We start from the raw sequence: 22,567 nt of genomic DNA, 5'->3' as shown, positions 1-22,567 counted from the left end.
CTTACAAATTGTTTTATTTGTTATTATAAATATTTTACGTGTTATTATTTGTGTTTTTTGGTTTTTTCCTGCACTTAATTTTGTATTTGTCATAAAAAGGTGGTAAAAGTGCACTGGGAACAGGGTTTAGTGCTTTGCTTTCCGTTTCAAATTTCTGTACTTAATTTTTCTAACCCCTTATAAAACAGGGCCTGCAACGAAACCAGTGTCTGCCCAATGTAGATTATCATTATAAAAACATGTATTGAATCCTGTCTCCATAGCAGGATAAAGCACTCAAGTGTCCACAATAAGGCTTTGTGTTGGCAGTCATCAGGCGCCGGGAGGGAATGGATCAGGAACGAAAGTGTAGAGGACAGAATCAGAGCCAACATTTACTCATGCACATAAAACACTGCTGGGTTTATTCTCACACAGACTAGACCAAACAGCAGGTGCAGAGACAGACAGACATGCATGCGCAAACAAAAAATCTCACCAAACTTGTCAAGGTCATCTTTGATCCACAAAAAGACAACACGTTAATGCATAAGTACTACTAGATTTATGCTATATTTTTAAATCATTGTATGCATTGAATGTTTTTATATAAATGGTACAAGTTTGCACATACAATAATAAGGGTCGCTTCATAAAAATGCAAACATAATTTTCTGAACAATTTACATTTTACTTTATAGTTTATCATCCATCCATTTATTCATTCTGTACCTCTCTCACACGCATGACATGACTCCAAAATACATTTTATTAAGCCTTAGATTTATTTGTTCGTGTTTTAATTTAGATAAATATACAGTAAAATACTGTTTGTATCTTCCAGAATAAGTCTAATGTGCTTAAAATGCTAAAGAAACAAACCAGTAAACAAGAACGACAATCTGAGTCAACCGTCCCGGTTCTCATATGAAACAAAAATGTTAACAATAAAGACATACCATCACATATAACAGCATTAGAAAGTCATAGCTTTTTTGACTGCAGAAGGGGGAGAAAGCAGTTTACATATGCAGGAATAAAAAAAACATTAGTTCAGCTTTGCACAAATCATTGACCTGCAGTGAATTGTTAAGGATTAAACAGCAGGAATATTGCATTAATTCCTGTATGTTAAGGAAACATTGAAACTTTCATCAGATTGTAATAGCAACTATAATAAATACAGCTGCTTTACTCCCCAGTTGTAGATGAAGTCATGACGTATTCAGCATACAAACTGTGCAATTTGCCAGTTGCAACTGCTATAAAGACCACGTGTCAACAATGCAATGTCTTCGAGCTCCTAATCAAACAAACAAACAAAAAATAACAATACAATACAGACAGTCCTAATGTTTAATATAATAACCTTGGGCTAAACATACTAAGTTGGAACAAACATTATGCGTGTAATTGTATTTAATTCTGTCTTTATTTAATCTTACTTAAGTTAACAGATGTGTGAAAATGATAATAAAAAATAGAAATTGGAATGTTGGGCTGTGGAAGTGCTCATAACTGAAGCGTGATGCTAAAAACGCATTGCAAATTTAAAAATTTGCAGACGCTTTAATGTAAACTTGATTGCATTTATATACAGCTTGAGGACTACGTAGCTAAATTTGTTCACGGTTGCAAGTTGAGATAGCTTCTGGGGACTATATTTAAGAAATAAATGTAGTATTACAGATATAAATACAGCACAAAGAATAAAGCAAATACAGTTAAAGAGCAGCACCTGGTCATTTGACTCGAACAAAAGAGTTTCTTATTCATATATATATGACACATAAGCAGCATTGCCAAAGAAGAGGAAATGTATACAACTAATCTGATAATGCACATAAATTTTACAACCTTACCGTTATAATGGAATGGTATGCATTTCGCAAAGCAAAAATAAACCACTTCTCTCCAATTTCAAAAAGATATAACACATATAAACATTCATTTTCTGTTCTAGCTGAACATAAAGTGCACAGACGCAGAAAAAAAAATAGAGAAAACACATCCAGTGCCTGTTGACACAGGAAGGTTCGTGTCACTTCCACACATTTTTGTAACACTGTGGCAATAGTTTGTAGTGGATCATCTCTCTGTGGTTTCTCCGGTCACAAAGCTTAGATCGTCAGAGATCAGCTGCTCGCCTAAGAATCAAACAAAGAATAATAATGTAACACTAATAGGCTGGTTACTCTCTAGTGTCCACCCACAAAGAAAATTGAAGAACAGGTGAAGACTATTTTTATACCTTTAACAAAATCTATGTGATTGTTTTACCAATATATCCGATAACATAAAAAAAGAGAGTCATAAGGGCTTGGAATGCCAAAATGGGAAGGGATGACTGGATTGTCGCATTTTACCTGTGCACGGTAGTGTCCTGATGTCAAACTGACAGTCTCCAGCATCCAGAGCCACAGCTTCATATTCAGTCTCATTCTCCGTGTCAAAGTCCAGCTCACTATCACTGCTCATGATCGGCAGGGTGTGATGGGGCTTCTTCTGAGAGAGGACACCTGTGGATTGACGCCCATGCGTTTATATGAGCCACTAGCACCACTAAAGGGTTTTTTAAGCTGGAAATAGTTCATCTAAATCCTATCTTAAAGGAAAGCACCACCATTTTCAATATTTTACTATGTTTTTACCTCAACTTAGATGAATTAATACATACCTATCTTTTTTTCTTCGCTTCGTGAATGTGTTAGCATTTAGCCTAGCCCCATTCATTCGTATGGCTCCAAACAAAAGTTTTATTTTGTGCCACCATACTTACTCGTGTAACTACTCATGTAACAGTCTTTAAATAGGGAAAACATGGAAGTGTTTGGTGGCTTTTAAATTCATCCCTGTTTGGAGCCATAGGAATGAATGGGGCTAGGCTAAATGCTAACACATTCATGATGCACTGTATAGAGATTTAAAGTGCACGCATTGAAAAAAGATAAGTATGTATTAATTTGTCTAAGTTGAGGAAAGAACATAGTAAAATATTGAAAAGTGGTGGTGTTTTCCTTTAACAGGATAACTCAGGATATTTTTCTAAAATTCATCTAAATTTTCCATTTGTTCACAGTTTATGCAATGACTCATTAAATCAACACAAGTGTCATGTCTTCATTCGACATTGCAGAAACGTTCTCAGATCTTCCTGTGAGTTTTTGAGAACAGATCTGTCCGTCGTACCTTCATCAGGACGTGAGGAAGAAGATGATGATGGCTCAGCTAGTGACAGCAGTGACTGATGGTTGTCACCGGCGCTCTCCTCGTCACAGTTGAGTGAGCTGTCCATCAGCAGACCAGACCTGAGAAACACAATCTCAGCCAATGAGTGTGGTCTAAAACTTGTATCACAATAAAAGGGCCTATATATTTCATGATAACAACCATCTGCCTTTACATTATCCTGCTTATTACATGGCTTTTGACCTCATAAGTAAGGTAAGGAACATTAAATATTGATTTTAAATATCATTTTTAACAAATGTAGACCTTCCACCAGGAAAACCCATTACTTTTTAAGATAAATCACAAACACACATATTAGTTTAAATGTTATTAATGTTAGGTTGCCAGATTTAGCCTGATAAAAAAATCAGAAATGCTAAACGTATACAGTACTGTGCTTAGGCAATCACCCCCAGTCTTGTTGTTTTAGAAGTTTTAATGTCCATCCGTATTTATTTTTCAATCTATTTTATTAAGATACAAACAGAAAATAAAGGAAATATGTACAAAAAAAATGTAATAATAATTTTCTAGACTAAATGTCTTCTTTAGGGATCGTCTGTGTTTAGTGTGACCTCTCTTGGCACTAAACACATCTTGAGCGTTTTTGAGTAGAATGAAGTAAAAAGATTAATTTCTTTAAAATTAAGTAATTAGGATTTAATTTTATTTAGGTTTAAGAGATCCTGCAGTTTCTTGCTATTGCTCAAGTGGAAGAGGAGTTTACCCTAAAAACTTGACATATCAGTTTACATTTTATACAGTTTTTAATACTATATACACATTTAGTGTATTTTCTGGATGTATTCTAATAAAGAGACTGAGAAACAATTATATGTGATCACTATAACATTGCAAAAACAACTAATCTAATTCTGGCATGGTGGCCTAAGACTTTTGCACAGTACTGTTCATAGATACATAGAAATATATGGCCTAACATCTTTTATTCAAACAGCTAAATCAACTAACCATCAATCTATCTTTAGTAAATCAATTCATAAATGGATCCACACGCAATTCAGGGAATATGATGTGGTGCTGACGTCTTGATTCAGTACATTACCCTACTGCTGGAGTCCTGCGCTGTTTGGTGGCGAGTGCAGACGCTCCATTTGGAGCAGTGACGCTAAACAGCTCTGAACCAGAAGAGCCGAACAGCAGCTCCTCATGTTTTGATCCAGGGGGTTTATCAGAGGAAGAGGAGCTGCTTCCCAGAGAGGGAGGAGAACTTTGCACACTGCGAGGCTTGAGGGAGCCTGGGAAACCGATTAAAAATAATCAGTGTTGCAACATAAGGGTTGGGCTGGTGTACTGTTTTAAAATTATACCAGGCCGTTGCTTCATGAGATGAGAAGTGTAGCATACTGACCATCCAAAGAGGAAGGTCCCTCTCTGGGACAGAGAGCTGGTTCAATTGGTGACTCTCGACCAACTCCTCTCAGCTCTTTTTCGCCAGCATCCACAGCCCTGCGCAGGGACAACGCTCCCAGGCTTTCCTGCTTAGGAGAACTGGCCTTTTTCACTCCTGGGACAGAGATCAAAACCAACTTAAAGGTACCCTCCACTTTTTGGGAAAAATATGCTCATTTTCCAGCTCCCCTACAGTTAAACATTTGATTTTTATCGTTTTGGAATTCATTCAGCTGATCGGGTCTGGTGGTAGCACTTTTAGCATAGCTTAGCATAATCCATTGAATCTGATTAGACCATTAGCATCGCGCAAAAAATGACCAATATGTTTTTCGTATTTAAAACTTGACTCTTCTGTAGTTACATCGTGTACGAAGACCGACAGAAAATTAAAAGTTGCGATTTTCTAGGACGATATGGCTAGGAACTATACTCTCATTCTGGTGTAATAATCAAGGACTTTGCTGCCGTACCATAGGTGTACAGGCGTAGTTATATTACACTCTGCCCGAAAATAGTTCCCTTGGTTACTTTTTAATAGCAGGGGACTATTTTCGGGCACTTACATATCAGTGTGCCTCCTGCAGCGATGGTATGGCAACAAAATCCTTTATTATTACACCAGAATGAGAGTATAGTTCCTAGTCACATCGGCCTAGAAAATCGCAACTTTCCATTTTCCGTCAGTCTTAGTACACGATGTAACTACAGAAGAGTCAAGTTTTAAATACGAAAAATTTTGGTTATTTTTGAGGGCGATGCTAATGGTCTAATCAGATTCAATGGATTATGCTAAGCTATGTTAAAAGTGCTAGCGCCAGACCTGGAGATCGGCTGAATGGATTCCAAAACAATAAAAATCAAATGTTTTACTCTAGGGGAGCTGGAAAATGACTTAGTCTGGGATCAGGATAAGCCCTATATACAGGAAACCTCCCCAAAGTACAACTCGAAATTCTTTTGTCCAATATCCCGTTTATGTAGACCTAGACATAAAAATGATATTAAACACTATATACCACTGCGGGAGTGACGCGACGAGACTGGCCCTTTGAAGAGCACATCACTAGGTTTGCGGCTAGGCCCCATCTCCGAGTCCATAGATGGACCCTGTTCATGGTTCAAGGGTCCTTGAGAGGAGACCCGAGGATTGGCTCCACTGCGAGCTTCCAGTTGCCCTTTCACATCTGACATCTTACTGCGCACCTCAGCCATCTGAGCCTTGAGTCTGATCAGGACCCCCGAGTCCGGAGCCGACCGACGCACGGCCTGGGGCCGACGCTCGCGCTCTTTACGAGACGTTACTGCAGCTGCTGTCAATAAAAAAAATAAGCACAGGTTTGATTCTGTAGTCATTATCCTATAAGGGTATCCATTGGAAATGAAGAAGTGTCTAAATTGGACACCTTGGGTTTGGAGAAGAGAGACAGGGGGGCGGGGCTGCATTCCCCATAGTGACTCCATGTGACTGCGGTCCTTTAGGTCCAAGAGCTGAATGAGGATGACCGGGTCGATCTCCAAGAGACTGGATGAGGTTGCACATGCCCCACGCCTTGAACCCCGGGAACCCGCAATGGAACCTCCTGAGGAACAGGGTGAGAGAGTCAGTTTAGATGTGCATTGATTGTTACTCATTTCAATGTAATTCAGTAAGCATATCAGATTCTCAAGCAGCATTTTTCTGCTGCAAGTCTGATATGGTAATTTTGCTCGGTTATATCACTACAGATGATTCACGAGGTGTCGCAGTCGATGCTTCAAAGCTAAGTGCTTCGACACACCAGACTGCCATATGCATGACACACTTTTCAAGACAAAACAGCATTGCTGCCTTTAATGAGGATGCCTGGGAGGAGAAATGCTGGATCACCTGTTGCCCCGGCAACATCTTCAGGTAATTCACCTTCCTCCAGGTCCAGATTCCCACTGTACTCCACGTCATTCTCACCAGACCTAGAGGAGAAATTCAAGCATATTTATTATTCTGCCTACTCTCCAACAAAACAGATATTTCTAGCATCACTAAAATGTCAGGAAGTAAACAGGCTTGCAATCCATAACTCCACTGCTTTAATATTTTGTGTCCGTGTGGAGGTCTCAAATGATAAATCGTAACCCAGCAGAGCTTAATGAGGCGTGGCCAGGCATTTTGTCTCCAGCGTATTTCTAAAAACGATTCAAACCGGGATTTATATGAGGTTTGCCCTCATTAATAGTAAGCAGTGAATTAAGCTGCACCGTGGGGGTGTGGACAGCAGTCAGCTCATGCTGAATATGTATGCGTGTATGTAAGAGTAACACATGCACTATTGTCTCAGGCTGTACCGTGGTATGAGTCATTCCTCTCCAGCGGTTCACTGCGCTGATCTACTACAGTATTTATAGAAGCTGAGAGCTTTGACTCGCTGGATACATCAAACAAATACCAGCACAACCTCACCAATAACCACAGCCCCCAATTAACAACATTTACATATACATATACAATGTAAACTTTCAAATTTATGCTATGAATATATATGTTTTGGATTTGAACTCACAACCTTTGTGTGGCTAATGCAATTTTTAAGGTACTTGAGGAAAAACTTTTTATTTAACCATAAAGACCACATGGGGTTCACTAAAAGATGTGATATCATGTCTATGGTTTATGCTTGTTAATCTTAATAAAAGACCCATAATTGTGGATGTGCTACCTTGACATTTAAGAACATCCAAATTGTGGACAGAAGTTTTTCATCCCAACAACTGATATTTGTGAAATGTGTTGAAAAGGTTTCAAACATAAAATAATGCCATGTATCTTTTTAAATATATTTAAATATATAATAATTTAAACACCATTGTTAACAGTTATGCTAATTTAAATTTGATAGTTGCCCCACCTGCCATTTTACAAATTTGAAATACCAAAAAAAATTTGTATTCATCAGTAAAAAATACTGAAAATGTATTTATAATAAATAGGTTTTATAGAATAAAGTGACATTCACGAAAGTATCATGTTACGAGTTTTTTTGTGATTGTTGCTGGCAAAAATCCTTGATCTTGCGGCACGTTTTTTCAAAAAATGCCACGGAAAAAGCAGGATATTTATGCAATTTTATGCTATGAAACTGCGGCAACTTCCAGAAACTGCGGCAAATTGCAGAAACTGCGGCAACTCGCAGAAACTGCGCCAACTCGCAGAAACTGCGCCAACTCGCAGAAACTGCAGATGATTCACTTGCAAAAACTGCGGCAACTCGCAGAAACTGCAGATGATTCACTTGCAGAAACTGCGGCAACTTACAAAAACTGCAGATGATTCACTTGCAGAAACTGCGGCAACTTGCAAAAACTACAGATGATTCACTTGCAAAAACTACAGATGATTCACTTGCAAAACCTACAGATGATTCACTTGCAAAAACTTGCAAAACTACAGATGATTCACTTGCAAAAACTTGCAAAAACTACAGATGATTCACTTGCAAAAACTACAGATGATTCACTTGCAAAAACTTGCAAAAACTACAGATGATTCACTTGCAAAACCTACAGATGATTCACTTGCAAAAACTGCGACAACTTGCAAAAACTACAGATGATTCACTTGCAAAAACTACAGATGATTCACTTGCAAAAACTACAGATGATTCACTTGCAAAAACTACAGATGATTCACTTGCAAAAACTACAGATGATTCACTTGCAGAAACTACAGATGATTCACTTGCAAAAACTACAGATGATTCACTTGCAGAAACTACAGATGATTCACTTGCAAAAACTACAGATGATTCACTTGCAAAAACTACAGATGATTCACTTGCAAAAACTACAGATGATTCACTTGCAAAAACTACAGATGATTCACTTGCAAAAACTACAGATGATTCACTTGCAAAAACTACAGATGATTCACTTGCAAAAACTTGCAAAACCTACAGATGATTCACTTGCAAAACCTACAGATGATTCACTTGCAAAAACTACAGATGATTCACTTGCAAAACCTACAGATGATTCACTTGCAAAACCTACAGATGATTCACTTGCAAAAACTGCGACAACTTGCAAAAACTGCAGATGATTCACTTGCAAAAACTGCAGATGATTCACTAGCAAAAACTGCAGATGATTCACTTGCAAAAACTGCAGATGATTCACTTGCAAAAACTACAGATGATTCACTTGCAAAAACTACAGATGATTCACTTGCAAAAACTTGCAAAACCTACAGATGATTCACTTGCAAAACCTACAGATGATTCACTTGCAAAAACTTGCAAAAACTACAGATGATTCACTTGCAAAACCTACAGATGATTCACTTGCAAAAACTGCGACAACTTGCAAAAACTACAGATGATTCACTTGCAAAAACTGCAGATGATTCACTTGCAAAAACTGCAGATGATTCACTTGCAAAAACTGCAGATGATTCACTTGCAAAAACTGCAGATGATTCACTTGCAAAAACTGCAGATGATTCACTTGCAAAAACTGCAGATGATTCACTTGCAAAAACTGCAGATGATTCACTTGCAAAAACTGCAGATGATTCACTTGCAAAAACTGCAGATGATTCACTTCCAAAAACTGCAGATGATTCACTTGCAAAAACTGCAGATGATTCACTTGCAAAAACTGCAGATGATTCACTTGCAAAAACTGCAGATGATTCACTTGCAAAAACTGCAGATGATTCACTTGCAAAAACTGCAGATGATTCACTTGCAAAAACTGCAGATGATTCACTTGCAAAAACTGCAGATGATTCACTTGCAAAAACTTCAGAAGCTTGCAAAAACTGCAGCAGCTTGCAAAAACTACAGATGATTCACTTGCAAAAACTACAGATGATTCACTTGCAAAAACTGCGGCAACTTGCAAAAACTACAGATGATTCACTTGCAAAAACTTGCAAAAACTACAGATGATTCACTTGCAAAAACTACAGATGATTCACTTGCAAAAACTACAGATGATTCACTTGCAAAAACTACAGATGATTCACTTGCAAAAACTACAGATGATTCACTTGCAAAAACTGCGACAGCTTGCAAAAACTACAGATGATTTACTTGCAAAAACTGCGGCAACTTGCAAAAACTGCGGCAACTTGCAAAAACTGCGGCAACTTGCAAAAACTGCTTGCAGCTTTTCATGTTGCTGATGTTCACGTCGCGTAATTACGCCACTTTCTTACCTTCCCATGACAACAGGGGACATGGCTGCGCATGTGTGAAGTAAATGCAACATTTTTCAACTTTCTGCAATTTATAATTAAAGGACAAGTTCTGTATTTTAGACTTAAAGCCCTGTTTTTAGATTGTTTATGGTCAAATAGAATGGTTTTGACTGAAATTTCGACATTTTCGGCTGCCCTGAGAATTTTCGCTTGTTTGTGTTTCAGCTCAGACCTCTACAATGGCTTTATAGGTGCACTGGAACAATCCTTCCTAAAATGCATTAAACTTTCGTTTACAAAGACGAGAAACTCACCGAGTGGTCAGGGGTGTTCACTGATATGCTCACACAAAAATCGCTGCAAAAGATGCTTTCCAACAGCTGTTTTAGCATTCGTTGTTAACTTGTGGACCTATTTCCCCAAACGCCTCACACCCGTACATTCTTCCGCTTAGAGCTTGAATAATAAACACTCCAGCCCAGGAGGTGGCGCTAATCCGCCTTTGCCAATTGCAAGAATACAAACAAAGTTCCCGGCGCGGAGTAATACCGTACCTCACAGGACGTCTAATACAGTCAATGGAGTTGGTAAAAACTACGATAAAACCTGTTGGAATGCGTCTTTTGGAGCGATTTTTGTGTGAGCATACCAGTGAACACCCCTGACCACTCGGTGAGTTTCACGTCTTTGTAAACGAAAGTTTAATGCATTTTAGGAAGGATTGTTCCAGTGCACCATTAAACCCATTGTAGAGGTCTGAGCTGAAACACAAACACGCGAAAATCCTCAGGGCAGCCGAAAATGTCGAAATTTCAGTCAAAACCATTCTATTTGACCATAAACAATCTGAAAACAGGGCTTTAAGTCTAAAATACCGAACTTGTCCTTTAAGTTATTATTAATAACTATAATTAAAATGTGTTAAAAAATGTATACCAATACATAAAAAAAGAGAAAAGATGTTTGTGTCCCCCCATGGCAAAGAAATCCCACAGGAAACCCATGCGTCCATGATGGGAAAGCCACAGATTTTGAGAACAGGGATTATTAAGCAGGAGGCAGAAGCTGTGATGACTCATTCGTCTTATCTGGTTCAAGCAGTGTGTGTGTGTGAGAGCATGAGCAGAAACATGTGACGTTCTGACTTCAACATCTCACTAGAGAAACACGAGCACTCTCACAAAGCCCACACAACTCAAAGCTGCCAATAGTGCTTATGAGCTCAGATCGTGATAGGACAGAAGAGATTTGGTTAAATACATGGTGAGATGGGCTGCCTGTCACAAATGCGAAAGCCCTAATTAAAGTGTGCTTTTCTAGCCAGGAGGAGGATACAGCTGTTTCCCTTTATTTCACAAATATAGCGACCCCTTTGTGTAAACCCAGCTAAAGTCATTTTTGTTTTCTACACAATAATCATCCTACATTCTGTGAAAATATAACCTTGAAGGGTAAGGTCATGTCATCTTAATAAGGCTCTTTAAATCATTTTGTACATACATGGTTTCCTCATCGATGTCGTTCTCCTCCGTGTTACTGGTGGCCGTGGAACTGCCAGAGGTACTGCTGCCGTCCAAAGGATTTACATCTTCATCTCCGGTCAGACAGTCCACCTCCAGATCTCCATCAGACAGCTCCTAAAGTCACACATCAGACAATTTCTGATGTCAAGTCAACATCAGACAGCTCCCGAGGCTGCAGTAACATTCGTATAGCAACTACACAATAACTCTATGCATAAAGATGATAATGTTTCATTTGCTCTGACAGTTGAGTATGTTGCGTTTTAAAGTGCACCTATATAACAATGTTATTTTGTGTAATTGGTATAATACAATGTGTTTGCATGGTTTACGGCTCAAAAAAACATTATTTTCCACATACAGTTTATTTTTGTAGCTCCAGATATACTTTCTTTCTGAAACGCACTGATTTTGTACAAAACTCATCGATTTGAATAGTGACGTGTCCCTGATTGGCCAGCTAATCTGTACGTTGTGATTGGCCTGAATACCTCTGACGTCATGTTTGAAAGATTCACTCACAATGCAATGCTAACAGGAGTTAACTTACAGGCTGTGAGTCCGAAGCGGGAGGAATTATGATAATGTCGGTCTTGTCTACGTCAACAAGACCAGGAAGTAAACTGTTGCCTACAATCCGTGTGTTTGTTGTAGTCCAAGAAAGAAGATTTACGTTCGAGAGGATAACTGGCGTCATCGTTTACTTTGGGGTTTGTACCTTTTGCATATCCTTAACATGTACTAATACACACTTACACACCAAAGGAAATGTAAAATTAGTTGCTCTTTAAATCAATAGACAACATACAGAATTGTTTATTGACAGATAATTCAACTTTAAAAATGGTAAAAATGCATGTATTTCTAAATCTGGTTTATTGGTACCTTAATGTCAATGATTTGTTATGAACGCTGCTCTTTAAGGTGCTTCTTACTTACATTAGAGTCATCATGGTGGGTCTTCTCATCCTCTTCTTCCTTCGTCTCTACAGAGGCTGCTTGACTCCCCTCCTCTGGTACCGAGGTCTTCCCCTGACGTGAGTCCCTCCAGGAAGAAGCCGTATGGCAGAGACGGCGATCAGGAGGAGAGGAACTCCGAGACTTCTGCCGACGGAAGAGCTCGATAGCCAGCCTCTAAATGCAGAAGATCACACAAAACATAAACGTTACCAACACAACGCATGACAAAATTAGAAGACATTTACAGTGAGGTACAAAGGCATTGAAAATGCTTAATTTTGTCCATAAAGGTAAAAGCAATCCAGGGAAGAGTCTCTATTGGGGGTCAAAAACTACACATGGAGGTTATGTTAAAATCTGACCTCTTTAAGGTTGTTGATCTGTTGAATGTAGCTGGATTGTGCAGACTCCAGCTGAGATATATACCAGTACTGATCTCTACACTTCTGAAAAAAGGTGGGCGATCGCACCTGATACCTGTGAAGTAAAAAAAGCATTTTATTATAAATGTTATTTACAATTATTCTGAAACTTCTTCAAAACGCACACAAAAAACTATTGCAGAAGAGCTATTTAACAGGGTTCCCACAACTTAGTTAACTTCAAATTCAAGGACCTTTCAAGGACTTTCCAGGTCCAATACCCTTAAATTCAAGGACTAAATGTGGGGGCACATTTCAAGTAAGAGCAAGGTTACATCGTGTTACCTTTTAAGATACATTGTTACAGTTCCCTTTCGAGGGAACACGCGCTGCGCCACTGCTGTGACACTTTGGGGACGCCTCCAGGGGTAATGGCGTCTGAATGTGTATATCAAATTCAACCAATGGTGAGGATTAACGACAAAGACAGGGTGACGCGGGAGCCAGGAAGTATATCGCTATCTGAAATATATTACCAAAGCAATGTTACAGGGACGCAGGAAGTATGGCAAGGGAGACGCAGCGTCTCATTCCCTTCTCAGGGAACAAGAGTTACATAAGTAACCCGAGACGTTTTCATGTGTCAAACACAACTATGCAAAAAAGCATTTTTGTATGAATCAACATTCGCATATAGAAGATATAAGCATTTGAAATGAAAAGTTAAGCACGTGTGCTTAAAAAGTCTAGAATTTTTATGATATTATCTTACACTACACAGGGAATAATATGGATTTTTTTTCCAGAAAACTTCTTGCATAAAATTTATTTAAGCACTTTCAATGACCTGTATCTATGTAGTATGTATATTTTCAAAAACTTCCCAGGGCCTTGAGTTTTTTCCCCCCAGATTCACACCTGGGGACCTGTGGGAACCCTGATTTAAAATATGAAAAAAAATTGTGAACCTCAGCACAAGGGTGTCAGTCTGCATATTGAGGTATCCCTCACTGGCAAGAAGATCCAGCCTGAAGAATCTGTTATATCCCCAACACTCCCCCACTTCAAAGTCTGAAGCAAACTCTCGAATGATGTTTTTAGTAGGGTCGCTGGAGGCCTGATGGACCATCTCCACCCTGTATTCATACCTGAAAGAAATACTGTCAGTGCAATAGTTTCACAAGTACAGGACGTAATGTTCTTTATGCCATCTTTGCACTTGCTATATCTAGCTGCAGCTTAAAACTGCATACTTGGATGTCTCGGGAAGCCCTGCCGACAACTCCAGAAAAACTGAAAGATAGTTTCCCCGCACAACACCATTACCATCCTAAAAAATAAAAATGATATTAAAAAGACATTGATGAGATAAGTAATGCAATCATGCTATGGGTCATTTCTTTGTCATTAAGTAGCATAAAATAAGAAGGAAGTGAAAGACAAACTTACTGGATAAACTTTCAGCCTCCAGCACAGGCCTGATATCTGGAGAGGGGGGCTGTAGACCGGGTCCGCTCTCTGCCGCAGGGTACTAAAAACATTAAGACAACACCAATTAAAGTCATATTAACTAGGGATGCATAATGATTAATCGCGATTAATCTATAGCCGAATAAAAGTTTTTGTTTACATCATATATATGTGTGTACTGTGTATAATAACTTTGTATAGATAAATACACATGTGTATATACATTTGTATATTTATGTATAATTTATATTATATATAAATACTTAATATATTTTTTTCTTAAAATTATAAATGCATGTGTGCATATTTATGTATACATAATTATTATACACAGTTCACACACATATATGATGTAAACAAAAACTTTTATTCTGCTATAAATGAATCACGATTAATTGTTATGCATCCCTAATATTAACTAATGCACCACTCAAATAGTCAATTGATAAAAGAAAGGAAAGAGATCATTACCTGAAGTTCGCCAAAACAAAAGTGCTCGAGTCGTATGCAGGAACAAGCTCACTGAGGAGATATACAGTTATCAGTAACATCTATTGTAGTTGACAAAACATTTTACCTCTTGATATTAACTGTTAGCTTGAACTTATGCACTTTTTGCACTTATTGTTATTACACTTTTCAACATTCACTTCACTACCGCTTTAGAAAGAAATTGGTGGTGTAATGCCCTCAGGGAGCAAACCAGAAATGCACTTCATAAGAAATGTAATCATGTTTATTCATTACATTCACACAATCTGTCAGAAAGAGTGCAAAAGTTCGAGCTCACACAGTTAATATTTTGTCCATGCATGAAGTGTCCCATTAACAGATTAAAAGGTGCAGTGTGCGAGCGTGCACCTGGTGAAGTCTGGTGGGACAGGCGTGGTTACGAAGGACTGCATTGGTTTCCTGTGAACCTGCTGGAACATAAGCAAGATCTCTGGACTCTTTGAGATCAGTTCACTCTTACAGCAGGACCTCAGCTGTGGGATACAAACACACTTAGGACATTAAAACAAAATCACAACATCTCGTCAAAACGGCTGTTTTCATCCTAATCTTACCCTTAAACCTAACCCTATACCAAACATGTCACAGGATTTAGGTTGTAGCTATATCCTAGCTAGCCAAAACCGCTACACACCTGATGCTCGACTTCCTGCAGGAGAGACTCCAAAAGTTCTGTTTCCTGAGTCAGAGAGGTCTTCTGTCCTGTGGGAACAGAAAGTTTTCATTAGACAAGGGGGTTTACATTACCCAAACTCAGTCTTGGAGGGTCAGTGTCCTGCAGAGTTGCCTCAGCACACCTGCCTGGATATTTTTATGCTTATCCACTTTATTTTTGAACATAGACGTAAGTGATGTGATGTATTTTTTCATCATGGGTGCGCGCGCCACATCCACATTCATCTCTTGTGCATGGATTATGGTCAAAACAAATGTTTTGAATGAGATTTATTGCATTTATACCAGCTATTAAGGCAAGCAAATTATGCCAGTCTTTCTGGATTTCATAATAAACATTAACTAGCCAGTCAAAACAGCACACTCGTGTTACTCGCAATACAACTACCAGCTTTAGTGGCTCATCAGAAGTCTAACACAAAGGAGCTCAAAGATGGCCACATTTCCGTCAAAAAAAAGGTGGATAGTAAGACCTTTATTAACAGATTTGAAGGGACACCGGCCCACAGGACTGAGTTTGGGTGCTTACGTGAACCATCAGGTTACATGCAGACCACATAAGAAGTGCAGATGTACCCATGAGCGTGATGAGTTTATTCTTGAGTTGATTATCGAGTCGAGCGATCATCATTTCCACAGCGTTCCGGATTTCCCTCACCCTCTCATCCTTTGCTCCCCGCACAGCCTCAACGTTCTTCTCCTGAAATCCATATTACATGGAAGATATAATTGTAAATAAATATATATCTTCAAAAGTTAGCATTTAGAATTTACAAACGTATTACAAAATATGTGTTGCTCATTTCATGAGGAGCCCACTCTTATTTCATTCTTGTGAGCATTTTATATTGTTATGCTGCCATCTAGTGGACAATCACTTAAAATTCAAATGAGCCACAACAACTAATGGACAGATTTGTGGTCCTGGCATTATGCCTCCCAAAGCACTTTAAAACCAATAATAATATTTGATTCATCATTAGCAGACTTTCTGGATGAAAACCCCATTATTACCTGTCAACCCTAAACAAATCTGAATTAGAAACACATGTGTGCTCACCACTTCTTGAACCAGACTGATGAGCTCCATTAGCCGACGCCGTAGCTTAGCCACCTCCTCGTTCACCTTCGTCACGTGCTGCTCGTAGATCTCAGCCAGAGGTTTGAACGTATGACCTCCATGCTGTGGAGAGATGTATAAAAATATGCCATTTAATATTTCAGACATGTTTTGGGTTGACAGTTCAAAGAATTAAACAATTGTGAAAAGCGCTATGTAAATCAAATTGAATTGAATATGGAAATCTCAAATAAATAATGTTTTTCTGCAACAGATTATTCATTGAGAATTTGCTCCTACGTGTGACAACAAGAACATTTGGACGCGGGAGGAAATTACACTGTACACGTAATCTGTCGGCCTGACTAACTCCTTTTGTAGGGTGAATTGCTTACCATGCCTCCCCACAGTGCACACTGGTGACAGATGCACTTCTTACAGGTCCAGCAGAACACGCTCAACTTCTCGTGATGGTTCTCACATCTGATGGAGTGAGAAAATACTATCAATTCATTCTGAAGATCACACAATTAACCATTAATGTTTAAATAAACTGCTTAGAGTTAAAAAACCATCATCATTTAATCAAGTTTTTCCTAACCAGTGATTTTATCAGAAGTGGAGATGTTGGGGACTCACAGCATCAGTCACCATTTACTTTGACTTTGACACAACACAAGGTCAATTAAGTACTAACACAAAATGTATTTTTGCATTAAAAAAGTGGGTGCTCACTTGTCTTTGTCGTTTTCTTCATGTTTGGTTAGATTGCACAGCTGCAGAGTGTCTAGTTGTTGCGTCACTTCCTCTGCCCAGCGACAGTTCACCAGTTCCCTCAGCTGAAGTGGAGCTCTGGATTAAAGGAGAGTATTTATTAGTCAATAAAAAGCAAAGTAGGGTTTTTTTTGGCCTTGACACATTTATTGAGAGCAATGGAAAGATGAATGGTAGGTAGCCAAGGAGAAATGGGACTGGATTATACTGGATTGGTTGGATTCAAAGCCTTATTGCCCACATGAGCACGACAAATCCACACTACACCATGCTTTTGATAGCACACTAAATTAAAATGTATTACTCTGTATAGCTGTAAAATGAACCGTAAAGTGTCTATATGTGGATGTAGGTGCTTAAAGGTATAGTTACCCCAAAAACAAACATTTCTGTCATGAGTACAACATGATGATTGAATAAAGAAAAGAAACAAGTGTGACCCTGGTCATAAGTGTCAGCGTTTTGAAATTAATCTGAATTATTAAGTTTGCCATTGATGTATGGTTTCTTAGGATGGGACAATATTTGGCCAAGATACAACTACAGGGTTCCCACACCTTACTTAACTTCAAGGACATTTCAAGGGCTTTCCAGGTCCAATATCCTCAAATTCAAGGACTAAATGTGGGGACACATTTCAAGTAAGAGCAAGGTTACATTGTGTTACCTTTTAAGATACATTGTTACAGTTCCCTTTCGAGGGAACTCGCGCTGTGTCACTGCGGTGACACTTTGGGGACGCCTCCAGGGGTAAGTGCGTCTGAATGTGTATATCAAATTCAACCAATGGTGAGGCTTAACGACAAGGACAGGGTGATGCGGGAGCCAGGAAGTATATCACTATCTGAAATATTGTCAAAGACGGCGTAACAGGGACGCAGAAAGTGTGGCAAGGGAGACGCAGCATCTCGTTCCCTTCTCAGGGAAAAACAGTTATATACGTAACCTGAGATGTTTTCATGTGTCAAACACAACTATGCAAAAAAGAATTTTGGTATGAATCAACATTTGCATACAGAAGATTTAAGCATTTAAAGCGAACAGTTTAGCACGTGTGCTTAAAAGTCTAGAATTTTTATGATATTATCCTACACTACACAGAAAATAATATGGATTTTTTTTCCAGAAAAGCACTTTCAATGACCTGTATCTATGTATTTATATTTTCAAAAACTTCCAGGGGCCTTGAATTTTTCCCCCCAGATTCACAAACTTCAAATTTAAAGGACCTGTGGGAACCCTGAACTATTTGAATAATCTGGAAAAAAATCTAAATATTGAGAAAATCGTCTTTAAAGTTGTTCAAATTAAGTCCTTAGCAACACATATTACTAATATATATATATATATATATATATATATATATATATATATATATATATATATATATATATATATATATATATATATATATATATATATATATATATATATATATATATATATATATATATATATATATATATATATATATATATATATATATGTGTGTGTGTGTGTGTACGGTACTTAATGTAAACATGACAGTTTTTGTGGTCTAGGGTAAAAATAATAATGAAATAAATAATAATAAAAATTCTAGGCACTCTCCAAATTGCCTTGGCAATGATGTGCGTTTCTTTCAGGCCAACAATTTCATTGGTGGCTCCGGTCCAGTTGTTTAAAGCTTTTTTGTATGAGATCCTTGTAATACAACTAATCGATACCACTCTGAAATGAACTTATTCTGTGAGCACTTACAACAGACAAATCAATACTTGTTTCTCTGGAGTTACTCACAGAGTATGTTACAAATTTAACTTTGTTTAAATTCTTACCGGCAATGGGGACACTGTGCCCTCTGCTCCGTCAGCCATCGCTGCCAAGGAGAAAAACAAAAGGTCTTACTGACTTCATTTGCCAACTTCCAAAAGCTAGTTTGGCTCATCTGACCAATGGAGTTTTAAAGAGGTCAATTATTCAAATGGGTTTTAAGAGCTTTATGAGTAGGATTCTGTCCAACACGTTCTGCATTGGTCTGGAATGTACAAAAGCAATGCGCAAAGCAATTTGGCTAAAACAATAGAGATCTTTATACTTCATCCAAAAATACAAATGGGTCTGCCATTTTTGAAGTTTTGCCATATTATGCACCAAAGAATATTCATATATTTTCAAAGTCTCCTGAAGCTACATGATAACTTATGTCAGAGGCAATGAAAAATAGACTTTTTCTTTATTCAATAAACCTATTTCACTATGCATCAAATGGAGTACATTCTCATTTTTTATTTAATGCATCTCCAACCTAAAAATTGCTTTGCTGCAACAAATTAAGGTTTTAACAAGCAAGTTCCCTTCTAATTGTTAACCAAAGTCCCCTGCATAGAAATACATTAATGTCCCGTCAAGCTGAAGCAATAAAGGCATTACAGGGAGTCCTGTTTAAATACATAGACCTTACACTGTGAGAGTGTGTGTGTGTATTCACCCGTATGCAGCTAAAACAGCACAGTTTTGAACAGTGAGGGCACAGGCGTGCATCCCGCAGCTTTTCCATGCAAATGAAACACCGGAAAACTTCCGCTATACTCTAAAAAAGACACACAAGGGATAAAAAGGGATTTCAGATAAACGTGACTGTCATCAACATTTGTTGATTTAAGTAAATACAAAAGGATAAGATTCCACATCAGCTAATAAAACAATTTACTTACAAATGCATTACTTACATAAACATTACATAACTCAAAAAAATTTTAGCATTCAGTTTTTAGAGATTTCTGACCAACACAGACATATGGAAACACTATTCAACTATAGCATTGTAGTAAAACTTCTGTAGCTCAATTGCCAGGGCATTGTGTTAGCAACGAAAAGGTCATAGGTTCAATCCCAGGAACACACATACAGATTAAATGTACAGATCGAATGCATTTTAAAGGAATAGTTCACCCAAAAATTTTAATTCTGTCTTCATTTACTCATCCTGATGCTTTTACAAACAACTGTATACATTTCATTGTTCTGATGACAACAAAGGAAGATATTTTGTGGAAAGTTTAAAGGCAAACCGATCATGAGCCCCATTGACTTCCATATTTGAAAGTCTATGGAATACTATGGAAGTGAATGGGGCTCATGATCGGTTTGGTTTTAAATATTCCTCAAAATATCTTCTTTTGTGGTGATCAAAACAAAGAAATGTATACAGTTTTGTAACAACATAAGGGTGAGAAAATGATGAAAGAATTTTCAATTTTGGGTGAACTATGCCTTTAAAGGTGGGGTGCATGATCTCTGAAAGCCAATGTTGACATTTGAAATCACCTAAACAAACACGCCCCTACCCCAATAGAATCTGGACCTTTCTTTGATAGACCCGCCCAACAACTACGCAACCCAGGAAAAGATGATGGTTAGTAGACACGCCCCTTACTGCTGATTGGCTACAAGTGTGTTTTGGTACTCGGCCCGACTTCCTTTTCCAAAGTGTTTTTCAAAAATCATGCACCCCGCCTTTAAGTTGCTTTGGATAAAAGCAGCTGAAAAATGCATACATGCTAATTATTTACTAATATTTTGTAAAAGCAAGAAATAACATAAACTGTTTGTGTCTAAATAATAAATTATAAATGTATGATAAATAATACCTAAATTATATGATGAAATAAAAATATGATAAATACATTTTGTTCAGTGAAAGCGTTTTTTCTTTGATTTGTGGTTCAGTCATAATAATTCCCATAAACATAAATGCATGTAAATGCCTGCATAAACCATACTGTAGTGTAGACATACCTCAACACTTTGCTCATCCATTTCAGCCAGTTTTACCTCTAAAAGGCAATTCTCTGATAGGAAAATGCTAGTTTGAGAGCCGCTTTTACTGTGTGAAAACAGACAACAGGACATTTCATTAGTGGAATCTAGAGCAATATCATACACAATAAACCAATGTACATGCCAACTTGATGTGAATTGATATAAGGCATTGCATTTATGCACATTATTGTATATAACTGCAAATTGGCAATACATAAATATACTTTAAACATAAAATAAACACTAGATATTTTTGCACTAAATCCTGCTGCAGAATTCATCTCAGTTGGAAGCAACTGTGATTTTATACGTCACATAACAGCATCAAATTCAGGCATTTGCATTCGATGGGGTTGGGTTTACAAACAGTTGCCAATATAAATACAGAAATAAGCACACAAAAGTTCAATATAACAACCAGCTTAACCAAAATCAAACGTTGTCATGTTTTAGAAGTGGACACAGAGAAATTGTTAAGCACATGCAGCAAATGTTGGGTCTGGTTAGCTGTTTATCTCAATAACAATGGAGATGGAAACAAACAATCGACAGGAGAATAAAATGAAATGACAACAAAAACACAAGAAGGACACACAACAAATTTGCCTCGCGGACATTTTCATATGATACAACACAGGTTAGCACATTAGCAGGTTAGCTAGGTGGGCTTCAAAACTCCACCATCTACAACCAACTCCCATCTATAAAATGAAGCGTTTACCGCGCGGTGCTTCCCTCGACAAACTGAGTCCGTCGCTCCGAGTGTCTTCATGAAACGTTAATATTTTAATAGATTTTAAAACAGATATTATAGAATCAGAGTGCTTGTTTAGTAGCAGAAAATGTAGCGGCTATATGTCAATGTCAGTCACCATGGGAGACCGTGTCAGTCACCATGGGTAACCGAATCCACCAATCGTACTCGTTGTTGGTGGACGTTTGCTAGGGTTTTAACCAATCACAAAGGTGTGTTTCGAGAAGGCGGGGCATTAAGAAGCTCATCACGCCCACTTGAAAGCGCCAACCTCAAAATTAATAATTTAAATCATGACTGTTTAGTCTTGCTTTTTTGTCAACAAACATTATTTGCTATATTTTACTTTTTGTCGAGTTTTTGTACAGTAAAGCAATGTATATAAGGTAAATATCTGCACACAATGTGTTACTAGGACACAGCACGTGCCATGTTGCACTTAAAAAAAATATATATTTTGGCATACTAACTTATATGGTTTTATCGGACGCACGTGCGTTGTCGCGGATACGCGACTGGACGGAACATAACATAACTTCCGGTTTCTTTCTCGGACTACTTTTGAAAGTTAATGACCACTGCAGAACACCCGAGCTGCAGTTTTCGAGATGCTCTGACGTTAGATCCTTAATTAAGCTTGCCCATTTTTCCCTGCTTCTTAAAGCTTGAACTTTGTCCACAGTAACTTATGTACCAAGATGTTTGTGGTTGATGATGTGAAGTCTAATATGGTAAGACAACATTGATTGATTCATTTTGTTTGTGTAATCAGTGTCTTTTAGAAGCTAGTTTAAGATGCTTTATTAGGCCCTGCTGCTTATTTATTCTGCTTTTTAGGATTTCCAGCCTTAGAGATCTAGATGTAAAGGAAGA

At 37.9% G+C, this 22,567-nt stretch overlaps 1 protein-coding gene across 2 annotated transcripts; it reads right to left on the bottom strand.

The window, feature by feature from the left end:
- Positions 1-245: 245 nt before the first annotated feature.
- trim37 (tripartite motif containing 37) lies at positions 246-21,814 on the bottom strand. 2 transcript variants are annotated; one of them, XM_065259787.2, is made up of 25 exons: positions 21,662-21,814; positions 20,917-21,004; positions 19,607-19,708; positions 18,954-18,994; positions 17,098-17,214; positions 16,758-16,845; positions 16,363-16,485; positions 15,879-16,002; positions 15,262-15,329; positions 14,976-15,100; positions 14,586-14,636; positions 14,094-14,175; positions 13,898-13,974; positions 13,613-13,792; positions 12,645-12,759; positions 12,262-12,456; positions 11,300-11,436; positions 6,494-6,576; positions 6,030-6,206; positions 5,643-5,933; positions 4,583-4,738; positions 4,277-4,469; positions 3,169-3,287; positions 2,346-2,498; positions 246-2,126 (listed from the first exon to the last, which is right to left on the bottom strand). In XM_065259787.2, the coding sequence occupies exons 2-25, from the start codon at positions 20,935-20,937 to the stop codon at positions 2,068-2,070; spliced, it is 2,877 nt and encodes a 958-aa protein (XP_065115859.1). In that variant the 5' UTR covers positions 20,938-21,004; positions 21,662-21,814; the 3' UTR covers positions 246-2,067. The 2 variants fall into 2 exon arrangements, with proteins under 2 accessions (XP_065115859.1, XP_065115852.1); XM_065259780.2 differs by having other exon boundaries at positions 248-2,126; positions 5,643-5,936.
- Positions 21,815-22,567: the final 753 nt, after the last annotated feature.

This window comes from Paramisgurnus dabryanus, chromosome 10 (assembly GCF_030506205.2).
Source record: "Paramisgurnus dabryanus chromosome 10, PD_genome_1.1, whole genome shotgun sequence".
NCBI classification, from domain to species: Eukaryota; Metazoa; Chordata; class Actinopteri; order Cypriniformes; family Cobitidae; genus Paramisgurnus; species Paramisgurnus dabryanus.
The sequence above is the reverse complement of the archived record's forward strand: the minus strand, read 5'-3'. Positions and strand labels throughout refer to the sequence as shown.

Coding starts and splice junctions, on each gene's coding strand:
- trim37 (XM_065259780.2), bottom strand. CDS start 20,937: ATGGATGAGCAAAGTGTTGAG. Junction 19,709..20,916: donor TGGATGAGCAAAGTGTTGAG/GTATGTCTACAC, acceptor TGTCTTTTTTAG/AGTATAGCGGAAGTTTTCCG. Junction 14,637..14,975: donor GTCCCACCAGACTTCACCAG/GTGCACGCTCGC, acceptor ATATCTCCTCAG/TGAGCTTGTTCCTGCATACG.